The sequence below is a fragment of the Rattus norvegicus genome, chromosome 1, assembly GCF_021556685.1.
Source record: "Rattus norvegicus strain SHRSP/BbbUtx chromosome 1, alternate assembly SHRSP_T2T, whole genome shotgun sequence".
In the NCBI taxonomy this organism is placed as follows: domain Eukaryota; kingdom Metazoa; phylum Chordata; class Mammalia; order Rodentia; family Muridae; genus Rattus; species Rattus norvegicus.
Genome location: NC_141534.1, coordinates 163955683 through 163968457, shown reverse-complemented (window position 1 = coordinate 163968457; position 12775 = coordinate 163955683). Strand labels below are relative to the sequence as shown.

Here is a 12775-nt window from a genome sequence, read left to right as displayed (position 1 = left end):
TGATATCAAGTGACCACACAGTCCTCACAGCTGGTCTGATGTGCCACCTGTAAAGGTGACTCAGAAACTGGTCTGTTAGCACCTCCTCTCTGCCAGTCAGCTGCTGCATGCCCAGCTGTGGGCACAGCTGGATTTTGTCGGAATGCCTTAAACTAGTTAGAGCAGTGGTTCTCAACCTGTGGGTACGGGGTTCACATATCAGATATCCTGCATATCAGATATTTACATTATAATTCTATAATTCATAACAGTAGAAAATTACAGTTATGAAGTAGCAAAAAATATTTTGACTGGGAGTCACTAGAACCTGAGAACCTGTATGGAAGGGCCGCAGAAGGAAGCTTGGGAGCCGCAGAGCAGCAGCATATCATCAGGAGCTGCTGACTTTGAAAGTTCCCTTGAAGAATATCTGTATCTTTTACTTATGTGGCATACTTATTTATTTCTACTTTCAAATTTCACTATGACTACTGAACAACAAATGAATGGTGTACGAACCCTCACTGCTCCCTGTTAGTCTTTTTCTTAGGGATTTATCAAATCACAGGCAAAATTCAGCCCATGACCTTGAATTCTTAAATGTCCTCTGTATTAACAATCATTTGTACTTAAAGAGAACAGATTACAGGATCAGAACACAAAACACTGGTGTAGATGAGGTGGTTCTGGGGTCAGAAACTGGAGCCAACCATATCATTAAAGATCTGCAAGTTGCAGAGAAAAATGTCTTAATTCAAAATGACCTAGTTTGAGTCCTTTAAGTATGAATCACCACTGTGTTTCTTTGAAGTCTGAAAATTTTTTCTTTTTATTAAATTTATTCACTTTACAACCCATCATCAGCCCTTCCTCTCCTCCCAGTACTCCCTCACGTAAGTCCTCCTCCATTCCCCTTAGAAGGGGAAGCTCCCCTCTGGGTGTCAACCCCCCAGACCCCCATCCTATCCCCAAGTATTCCCCCCAACACATCCTCTCTAAGGCCAGACATGGAGGTCCATTTAGGGGTGCAGGATCTACAGGCAGGCAGGCAACAGGCTCAGGGACAGCCCCTGCTCTTCAGGGATGCATATGAAGACCAAGCTGCTCATCTGCTACCTAAGTGCAGGGGAACTAGATCCAGTCAGTGCTCACTCTGGTTGGTGACTCAGTCTCTGGGAGCCCCCAAGGGTCCTGGTTAGTTGAATCTGTTGGTCTTTTTGTGGAGTCCCTGTTCTCTTCAGGTCCCTCAATCTTTCTCCCAACTTTCTGTAAGACTCCCTGAGCTTCATCTAATGTTTGGGTGTGAGTCTCTGCATCTCTCTCCACTGGCCTCTCAGGAGCCTCTCAGAGGACAGTTATGCTAAGTTCCTGACATGCAAATCCTTTTGGGTCTGGGTTACCTCACTTATTTTCTAGATCCATCCATTTGCCGGTGAAATTTACGATGTCCTTGTTTTTAGTAAAACCTGGACATTTTAATAGTGGAAGCACTTTGGCTCTGCTGTCCATTCATTCTCCTGCTAAGGAAATACCAGAGTTTGTACATCCAAAACTCCCCCAGCTTAAACAAACCTGTCTCAGTCTGTCCATCTTCTAGGCCCAGAGTGCTTCCTGGCCCATCTTCCTCCATGGTATGAGTTTTGATTCTGTTTAAGTCACACAGCTGCAGCAGCAAGCTGTCTCGAAATAGTTCATGTTGGTATTCAAGCTGAGTGAACCCTGGTTTCTATTTATGATGTTCTCCTCTGACTCTTTGATTCCAATCAGTGTACTCAAAACTTAAAATTTCAATTAAAAATAATAGGCTAAATAGGAGCAAAGTCTTTGATTATGACCCTTCTATGCTATGTTCAGGAAAGGGAAAAGTTTAATGTCCTTTCTTCTGTTGCCCCTGGAAAGAAGGTAGAAAGAGGAAATATCCTCTAGATGCAATGGCCGGAAGATGCAGATGGGCGGGCAGCCGGCAGGGGCTGAAGTTAGTTATGTCTTATGAATCCCGAATCAGTCTCATTACTTGTGCTACACAGGCAGAGTTTATAGCTTACAACGATACTAATGGTTTCAAAGGAATGGAATTTTCACTTTGTCTCGAAATGCTTCCGTTCCCTCAGGACCAAGGTAATTACCACACTTCTCTTTTCCCTGGGGAGCTCCAAATTCCAAGCTAGCCAGCAGGAATCAGCTGAGAGGTACATAAACATACGTGTTATCTGAGTTCTTCCTCTCTGAGAAAGGAAATTATTCTGTAAATGCCTCCTTTAATTAAAAGTCCAACTTCTGGAAACTACCTGTGACTCACCCTTAGTCCTCTATCTTCTAGTTCAGTTCATAGACCATCGCTAGTTCTTTAGAATAGTGTGTGTGTGTGTGTGTGTGTGTGTGTGTGTGTGTGTGTGTATAATTAGGAGTTGTTTGCTCTTCCTTCCAGTCTGTGAGGCTTGAGTAGCAAGTACCTTTACCCACTGAGCCATCCTTATGGTACTTTATGCAGAGTCTAGTTTGCAAAGCTAAGCAGACACTTTCAAAAACCATTTGAAGCGATAAAAGAACAGCATTCCCCACTGAAGTGAAATTACTTAAAATATAACATCATGTATAAAAGTACAAAAATAGTCTAGTTCTATTAGCTTTTATAAAATGAGCACAGTGTCACCAACATAAATCAAAAAGCAAAACAAGATTAGCATTCCAAAAAGTCCCTCTGTGCCTTCTTTTTGTTATCCTTACAAAGAATTACATAGTAATTCTTGATTACAACCTACATGGTGAAGTTACTTTTTGAACTCTGTATAAACAGCACAGAGCTCTGGAGTTTGGATTCTTGTACTTAAAGCTGCCTCTCGTGCTGACATCGCCTTCCTCACTCTGCTGGGCAGGTCTGCAGGCTATTGTGATGTGGTTCATTAGTCAGCCAAGGAGATTCATTAACTATCTCTTGATTGATTTTTATTCTCATGCTATATCCTATCATATAATGCTTAGTAGTGCTATGAAAATGGAATATGATTTCTAGCTCCCAAGGTCTGAGTAAAGATTTCATCCACAGATGCTACTGGGAAAAGGCAGATACCCAGTGTAGAGGGTCATCAGTTCACAGAAGTATAACGCATTTCTCCAGTGACTTCTGTAATAGTTCTCCTGAGAATGTGGACAGAAATGTGGAACCATAGTAGGCCAGGTCTTGTACGGATGCAAAGTGAGCAGCGGCCCCCACTCCTGCCGTCATGCCTTCACCACTGTGGAATGTGTTCTCTCAAAGTTTAAGCAACACAAACCCCCTCTTCTCCAAGGTGCTGTTTGCCAGGCATTCATTCTATCACAACGATGAGAAAATTAACTAGCATACGTCCTACTCCTGCAAGATGTGTGTAGTTACTTAAGTGAAATGATGGAGTCATTCCTTTACTCTGAACTACTCTTTGCTGTTCTTCATAATAGTACAGCTTCCTTCTTTAATGACTTATTTTATGTGCACTGGTATTTTGTCTGCATGTGTATCCGTGTGAGGGTGTCAGATCCTCTGGAACTAGAGTGATAGGCAGTTGTGAGCTGCCTGTGGGAGATGGGAATTGAACCTGTGACCTCTAAAACAGCAGTCAGTGTTCTTAACCACTGAGCCATCTCTTTAGCCTGCAGTGCAACATCCATTACAGTCCTATTTTACCTGAAGGCTTAAAAGGTATCTGTATTCTCTTGTATGTCTACCTTTAACTAAACTCATTGTTTATAAGGAAATGAGGAGATTGAAAGGGAGAGAATCAGAACAGCAATAAAAGTTTAGAAATCTATCACACGCAGGTCAAAGTTTCAAATCTATCCCCCTCCCTACAATATATTCCCCTATCCCTACAATCCAAAGTACACACATAGAGCCTGAAAGCAACCTGAGCTGGGCTGCAGTGCATACTTTTATTTGATATAAATTGCCAGGAAAATCATTAGTCCTCACTAAGTAAAAATAGCAATTTCTTCACTATTTCTGTTGATTCAAGGATCAAGATATTTCGACATAGCTCAGTGCATAGGCTAGGGAAACTCACTAGATGTTCTTTGGTTGCCTGTCCAAGTGACTTCCCACTATATACTTCACTGAATGTCCATCGATGTGTCATCATTTCTGATGCAATGCTAAAACATATTAATATAAGTACTACTGACACGATCCTGAGAATCCTAACACTACCTGGTGGTCCTGATCTACCTCACTTACAACCGCTGGTAGATACTTTTCCACATTTGCAAGTTATGAATGAATATTCCTTGGGAAGCCATTCATAATAGCTGCATATTTTCCATTTGCATTTAGGGTATTTGATCAATGTCCTGGATCCATTTTCTATGTTTCCTTAGATTTATTATATTAGGCTTTCAAATGACAAAATTATTCATTGTAATTTACGTGTTATTCTTACATATGCCAGTAAAAAAAACAGGTTACATGAAATCACTGGCTTTTAGAGATGCACCTCAGAAGTCTAGCACAATTCTCTGACTGTAGGGAGGACATCCTAAGGCTCCGTGCCAGCAGAGCCTTGTCAGAGGTAAGCTGTAAGAGTGCTGGCGTTCAGACCTCCACTCTCACTCTAGTGGGCTTCGTTATGGCCGTCTGCACATCTTCATTTTACTGCAGGGGGTGGAAGAGAATACACCAACACCGGACTGTGGAAATACCAGCTGTGCATCTACTACTCCAGCCCATAGTTTAAAACTGTTAAATATTTCTCTATCCTCATTCGCATTCTCTATTCTCATTTGCTTGGGAAAACTACCATCGAAACACCTCTATTTTACTGTTTTTCGTTTGGTTGTTTGGTTTTGTTTATTTGTAGGGTTGGGGTAGGGCTAGTGAGATGTACTCTCATTCTATAGACTATGTGGTCCAGGCTAGCTTTCAACTCAGGCAACTCAGCCTCCCAACTGCATGAGCAAGCCGCCATGCAGGCCTTCACAATGGTTTGCAAGCCGCCATGCACGCCTTCACAACGGTTTTACTCTTTAAGCTCTCATGGAACCTCGTGGTTTGCTTCTTTCTGTTGCTGTGATAAATGCTATGGTGAAAAGTGACGAGGAGAGGAGGGTTTGGTTCATCTTACCTTTGCAGGTCACAGTGGGTAACAGATGGCAGGGCAGCAGCAGGGAGCATGGGGGAGCAGGGAGGAGAGCTGCTTACGGCTTGCTCCCTAGCCTCTACTTAGCCAGCTTTCCCTTTGTTCTTTTACTTCTATGCCTTCTGTTTTAGCCTTCTTTTTAAAAGTTAAAAATTTTATTTATTTATTTTTATGTGTATGGCTGTTTCCCCTGCATGTTTACCTGGTGCCTGTGGAGGCCAGGAGAAGGCACTGGATCCCCTGGGGCTGGAGTTGCAGACAGCTGTGAGCTGCCATGTGGGTGCTAGGAATCGAACCTGGGTCTCTTAACCACTGAGCCATCCCTCCAGCCCAGACAGAGTTTTTAAACAGCCTAGGACCCTTGCCTAGAGATGGTACTTTACAGTGGGCTGGGCCTGCCTATGTCAGCCATCAACAAGTGCCCAGAGACCTGCTCAAAGGACAAGCTAATGGAAGCAATCCTCTGGTGGAGACTTCCCCCAGATCACTGTTGGCCGTCCAGTTGACAGCTGAAGCTAATGAGGAGAAATTTCTTGCATAAACTCTGGCAAACCTTCTGCAAACCTGTAATTAGAGTCCCATTGAAAGAAAAACAGCATTTATTCATATGCCCCATGGTTTATATATTTACCACTTGAGTTTTTTAGGAGTAGAAACAGGCACTTTCTGCAGGAAAAAAAAAGGAGGTTGCTAATATAAATGCCACTATCTATGGCTAATGTAAATATCTTAGTTAAATGACGTTCAAATAATGTGGTAATGAGAAGCTATACGCTATAGTACTTCAAAGACTAGGGAAGCACACTAAAGTCTCATTATAATGCTTGTATGATCTGAGGCATTGTCAGAGTCTACCGGTCTCCTAGAATGGACACATAAGAGCAGGACTATCTCTTCAGGGCTCAGATGACAGCACAGCAACACACACACATGGACACTGGGCATTAGTGTCACACACAGACACTGGGCATTACAATGTCACACACGGACACTGGGCATTACAATATCTTTCACAATAAAGTTATCACAAGTTAAAAAGGAAGAGAGACAACACCATACTTTTTAACTTCCTGCTACTCCAAATAGTAAGTCATACTTTCCGTACGTTACTAATCCTCAAACTTAGATAGTCTCAGTCCCACATAGAACCCTGACTGAAACTTTATGAAAGATCCAACTAGAACTTGCCAGCTGGGTCAGTTCAACTCCTAGGAACCAAGAGTGATCATAAACATGTATTGTTTAATTAAAATTCAGAGGGATTCAGTGTTTTGCCTAAGATCAATCACATAGTTTATTTTTATTGCTGTTGTTTGTTTTGTTGAGACAGCGTCTCACTATGCTGCCCTTGACGATCCCGGAGCTCACTATGTAGATCAGGCTGGCCATGACATCACAGATATCTGTCTGCCTCTGTCTCCCTAGTGCTGGGATTACAAGTTTGTACCTCCACACTTAGATCAGTCATGTGATGTATAACACACAGATCTGTAACCTGAACCCAAGAGTATGTAACTCTGGGCCATTATATTTCCTTTTACATCACTGTCACTGCTCAAGAAATTTATAGTAAAAGTTTCTAGCCAGCCTGGCCCTACTTTCCTTAACAAATCAAGTTTCCATGCATTTGTGCTCACCCTGTTTCTAAAACTTGGATGGTTTGTATTCATCCAATTGGCTGTCCTACACAAAACAGATTATTAGATACTTGCCATGTTCTTGGCCTTATGCTAGGCACCGAGGCTGTATCGGTTAAGTAAAAAGAGATCTACAGGTGCTCTAGACAAAGGAAAGTCACCAATTAAAGTAGTGATATGTGTAAGTAAAAACGTCCTGTGTTAAAAGTTAGGATGGGTTGAGAGTCAGCAGCTCAGATCCAACCTGGCCAAGATGCTCATTGGTAAAACAGTGTGTGAGTGTTTTGGGGGTGACCAATCGCTTTCCCACTGGACTATGGCTCATGGCCAAGAGCCTGTAGCTATGGAGATGAACCCTAGAGGAGAACCTCTATTACCGTGCTGCTAACGGATAAACTGTCGTTAAACACTAAGCTTTATCCATAGGGAAGTGCTGTGCTCAGACCACCAGAGAAGCTTCTTTTGGTAGTGGACAGTGGTTAATACAGAGACTCACAAGGGGTCAGAGTGCAGAGAACACGTGTCTGTGGACTGCTCATCCCCAAACAGGGCATGCACAGGTTTGAGGACAGGCTGCTGTGAAACGCTGTCCTCTGGATATGACAGGGCCACTGTACTTATAAACTCACAGCAGCTGTGGTTACCTGCATACAACTAAGACAGCAGCATTCCAACAGATGGAGGAGAGGCTCGTGAGGCCGCATCCCTACCCGAGGGAATACTGGCAGCTGATGGTTGCTGGGGGAAGGGTCAGATTGTTTTTCTTCTAGGAGTGTGGCCTCTAGAAATATATTATGGCATACACATAGGAAATTCTCAATTAATGAATAAAAAGTTACATTAAATTTTAACAAGTGAGCAGCTCTAGGTCTGAAACTTAAGGGCATCTAAAAGATATCTCTGACTAATTATAATGGTCAAAGAAAGGTCTTATGAGAAACGCATGATTTGGAGAATAAATAAAATTATGTAGGCGTGAAAGAGTACTCAGAATAAAGCATATGCAGGAGTCCAAGGCAGGAGGCTGTCCACACTGGCAGAGGGTGACAGGTGTGGACCGAGCCCAGCATCAGCGTCAGGAAGTCACACTTGGCTTAGGAGGAACAACAGGAGGCTCCTGACTGGTCTTAAGAAAGGGGGTAACGTGATCAGATTTACATTTTAATTTTTTCTGAGTCCAAGTTGGCTCCAAACTATGTAGATGAAGACAATGTTGACGTTCTCATCTTCCACAACTGGGCAGTCACGGCCAGCTTTAGGTTTCTATCTAAAGCTCGTGCTGAGATGAGGACAGGGACGATGAGGGAAAGAGTAGACACAGGAAGAATGGTTAGGAGGTCACAGAGAGGTGCAGGCAAGACACAGATCTTAATCTAAAAGGTAAAAGCAGAAATGAAAATAAACAAATAGATCTGAGTCACATCTCAGTGTAAAATGTCAGAGTCTAGTAATGATTTGCATTTCACTGTGAGAGAGAAATTTCAGAGATGACTCAGATGTGGAATTGCCACAATCACAACAAAAGAAAATATTAGAAGATCATGGCCAGAGACGATGACACACTCCTTTAGTCCTCGCACCAGAGGCAGAGGCAGGTGGATCTCTCTAAGTTCTCTTCTGAATGTCAGGTCAGCCTGGTCTACACATTGAGTTCTGTGCTAGCCAGGCTTATAAGTCAGACCCTACTGAAAGAAAGGAAGAGTAAGAATAGATAGAATATGACTGGGGAGGGAGGGAGAGAGAGAGAGACGCCATGCACTCAGTTCTGGTTACTGCCTTTGACAAGCCTTTAGCTTACATAGTAATCAACAAGGCAGAACCGATGAGATGGCTCAGGGGATAAAGTTTTTACCAGTAAGGCTGATGGCCTGAGTTGGATCTCTTGAGTTCCACACAGTGAACTCTACACATTTACAATGGCATGTATGTGTGCTCTCCAATAAATAAATGAATGTAACAATCAATAATAATAATAATAATAATAATAATAATAATAATAATAACAACAACAATAGATATTAGTCCAGAACTTTAAAGAGAATCTGAATTAAAATAAATTTCTAATTATGTAAGAACAAATGATAAGCCACTGGGACATATGAAATTACCTTGCAAAAGCAAAGATGTAGGATTAGACTTAAGGAATCCCAACATCTAATAAATTGGGAGGGAAAAAAATCTGTAGAGATTTAATCAGAGTGACCAGTGAAAAGAGAGAGGATATGAAAGGACATGACACCACAAGCTGAGGGACAAGAGGGTTTTAAGAATAAGAAGTTGCAGACAGGTCAAATCAAAAAGATTTCTGAAAAGTCCCTGGGCTTAATGACATGAAGATCACCCCTTAAGTGGAACAAAACAGCTGCAGCAGCTGGCAGAAGAGGAAACTGTGTTCAGGTAACAAAAAAGAAGCAGAAAATATGACTGATCCAAAAGTGAAGCCGACAGGGCGAGGGCGAGTGAGGACCAATTAAGTTACATAGACCAGGAGACAGACACATTGCTATAAAGTTACCAATTCTCCACTTGCTACACAGACCCTCAGGAAGGTGGTTTCCGCTGCCTAGGCAGCTGGAGTTGAGTCTTAACAGAGAAGGAAAGGCTCAAGCAGAGGACTCACCACAGTATAGTGTAGAAAGGAACTCAACGAGAAAGAGTACACTGAGGGGCAGAATATGAGAATGCCCTGTGCAACCACGGTGTAGGGAGAGTAGAGCTAAATTATCTAAGTTTTTCATTTGTAAACAGAGAAAACAAGTTTCTTGGCAAAACTGCTCTAGGATTTCAAGTCTGTGACATATACTGTCTTCCATCACTGTAGAAGGAAGCAGGAAACTTTCAGTCAGATACCTATCTATATGTACAACGGGGATGTTTTGTTTACTTGTGGCTATAGTATAACCTCCATTTTCTACAAGTAAGTGGTGAGATACTGGACAACAAAATTTAGGTTTTTGATCTATTTTGAGATAAACATATTTGTCTCACAAACATAACTAATGATGTTACAAAAAACAATTTAGTAAGTCTCTTGTAAGTCAAAGTATATTTTTATATCTCATCTTGTAAGCAGTAAGAAAATGAAGAGAAAGTAAATTAGAAGACTAAAATCAATTAGAAACAGTGAAGAATCAGAGAACCAGTACAGGCAGATAGAGAAGACAGATGAGGCCATGACAGACACTCTACTGAGAACTCTCCAATCCCTCCATCCCTCCCTCCTGTCTATATATAGCCCGGACAAAAGAACTCTAAGCCAACTGTCCTTCTGCCTGATCATGATAGTGGTATTATCTGTGCTCCAGCAAGCTTCTTTCTTAGGAGTCTCCAAATCAACACTGAACTTTGACATCAACCCGGTGTTGTTATCCAGTGTTCTAGGCTACTTCCTGGAAGAAAGGCAAAAGCAAAATGAGGCCCAATCACACTTGGATCTGCTAAACTAAGGCCCCCTGTGAGAAAAAGAAGTATGTTTATAGAACGCTGGGCTCTGTGGGAAGACTGATGGATATTATTTAAGAAAATATTTTTAAAGTTAAAGAAATGAAACAAGGCGGGGAGGATCCAGATTCAGAAGATGAGCTATACTTATAATCTCCTTACTGTGTTCTGAGGATCATCTTCATTCTCCCGCATGTAGAAGGGCTTGAGTTCTGATGGATAGTTAATGACAAAGACTGGTATGTTGCCACAGTGTCTCACCAGGTACTTCTCATGTTCAGTTTGTAGATCAACACCCCACTGTAACGAGAAACGAGAAGAAAGGGCTAAAATATACACATGGAAACAACCTGTACCAGTTCCAAGGGCTTCTGCCCTTGCGGCTCAGTGATGTGTGCAGCTGCCTGCTGAGGTTACGCAGCTGACTAAACCAAAGGGGAATGCTTGCTGAGAAAAACGCCGACGGCCTGGAGAGATGAGAGCTGAAATGAGTAGATAAACACTATTGTTCCTGTGCCCCATCTCAGGGAGTAGCAGTCCCAAGCACAACACAGGCAAGAAAACAAAATACTTCCCAAAAGGATAAAACTGATGGAGAATTATGTTTTTTCTATTAATATTGTCTAGAGCTTCTCCCCTCGTTACTATTTCTAAGTCTCAGGAAATTAAATGATGGGCGATAGTACTTTTAATACTGAGCCCATCTTTAGCAAGATGGCTTTTCTCAGGAAATTTCTATTTTAATAGAAGATAATTCATACACAAGATGTTCTTTGATGACTATGTAGCAATACTGCCCAGCCTATTTATTTAGTAAATACTACTGTGACTATTAAATTCCAGGTGGCCTTTTAAGTACTGGATATAGTAGTAAAAATAAACAAACAAACAAAAACAAAAAACAAACAAGCAAACAAACCCCCAAATGGTATCATGCTTGACTTCATGAAGCTTGATAGAAAATATCAAAGTAGAAATTACACAAAGAATTAACTGACTTTAAAACCAACAAGTACTGCTGTCTGGTGGTACACACCTATGATTCAGCCATTGGGAGGTAGACACAAGATCAGCATCATCCTTAACATAGGAAGTTTGAGGCCAGCTGGACTGCATGAGATCCAGCAAAGAAGCTCAAGTCACTAATAAACTGTGCAGAGCATATGACAGCTTGAGATGGGACTACTGTAAAAGACTGTGTAAAAGCATGTGTAGCACACCATATTCCCACAGGTTTGGCAATACTCTGCTCCCTAAACACTTTAAACAAGATGGGGAATTAGGGAAAACTACTTTAGATTCATTTCCTTAAGAGTAACTGCCCTAGTTAAATATAGACTGGCTTGCATATACTGGTGATAGATAAACAAAAACTGTAAAAGTGTACCTGATTTTATAAAGATAGGTTAAAAAAAATTGCAATTCTCCAATCCAGGTGATTTATTGTATTACTGGGTTTTTGTGTTAAGATCAGTATGACTTTGTTCTCAGTCTTGACTTCTCTGATGTTTATATGCTGCAGACCAACCAGAGGCACCAGGTCTTTACCAAATGACTTAGCTAGAAGACAAAGCTGAATGAGCATGTCGCCCACAGAGAAAGGGAGTCTCGTCACACAACCAGGGTTTTCTCTAACATATCTCCATTTGGTGTCAATCAAAACATCTACTGGCAATTTAATTAGGAAAAAAAAAGCAACATACGCCAGTTATATTATGTGTAGTAAAGGAATGGGAATGAAGGGGGGGTAAGTAAAAAAGAATAAGAAAACATTATTCACCCAAGCAGTGGTGGTTCACACCTTTAATGCCAGCACTCAGGAGGCAGAGGTAGGTGGATCTCCAGTTGGAGGCCAGCCTGGTCTTCCAGGGAGGCCAAGGCAACAGAGAGAAGCCCTGTGGGGATGCGATGAGGAGACAGCATTCCTAGACTCCAGCCACGGAAGTAGTTATGCTAACTGAAGATTGGTACCTCCCCCCAACTCTCCTAAAGTCAGTCCTCCAGTCTTATCCCAGCTCTGTAGCAAACTATCTGCTACAGCCACACCATGCTGCCACCAGTGGGTCACACAGATCTCTCACTTCCAACTCATTATTTTATCCCATCCTACAAACCTAGTAGGCACTCCCTAGGAACCCACAGGTCATTCCAGCCAGGAAAGCAGGCAGGCTAACTGCGTATGTCCACCTCTCTGTTCCTTCAAATCAATCCCCCAGTCTCAGCTTGTAACAGACTACTTGCTGTGGCCTCTCATTACTCTCTCTACCTCCATTCCTAAGCAGATCCTGGTGGAACACCCTGCTTTCCTCTCTCCTGTGGGTCCCTTAGCCCCACCCCCAGATCATCCCCATTCCTGTGTCAGCTCTTAATACCTAGGAACACACTTTACCCAGAACCCTCAGTGGCCACACTCACCAGGATCTCTGAAGAACAAAGCATCCACCCAACAAAGACAAGACCAGATATCATCAGCAAGAATTACAATTTTCCCAAACCCAGATGGCTACATGCCAATGTAAAAACACATCAATAACAGCCAGAACAACATGTCTCCACTAGAGCCCACGGCAGGCCCTGAGAATTTTAGCATAGCTGAACCATACAACAAAG

The 12775-nt window shown here is 42.1% G+C and overlaps 1 protein-coding gene across 3 annotated transcripts in view; it reads right to left on the bottom strand.

Moving 5' to 3' along the window:
• The window catches only part of Nars2 (asparaginyl-tRNA synthetase 2, mitochondrial), a 114440-nt gene that overhangs the window by 19138 nt on the left and 82527 nt on the right, over nt 1–12775 (bottom strand). For 2 of the 3 annotated variants that reach the window (NM_001398738.1, XM_087656709.1), the window contains 1 exon segment: nt 10328–10465. In NM_001398738.1, the coding sequence (NP_001385667.1) occupies nt 10328–10465 (138 nt within the window). 3 annotated transcript variants of the gene reach the window in all.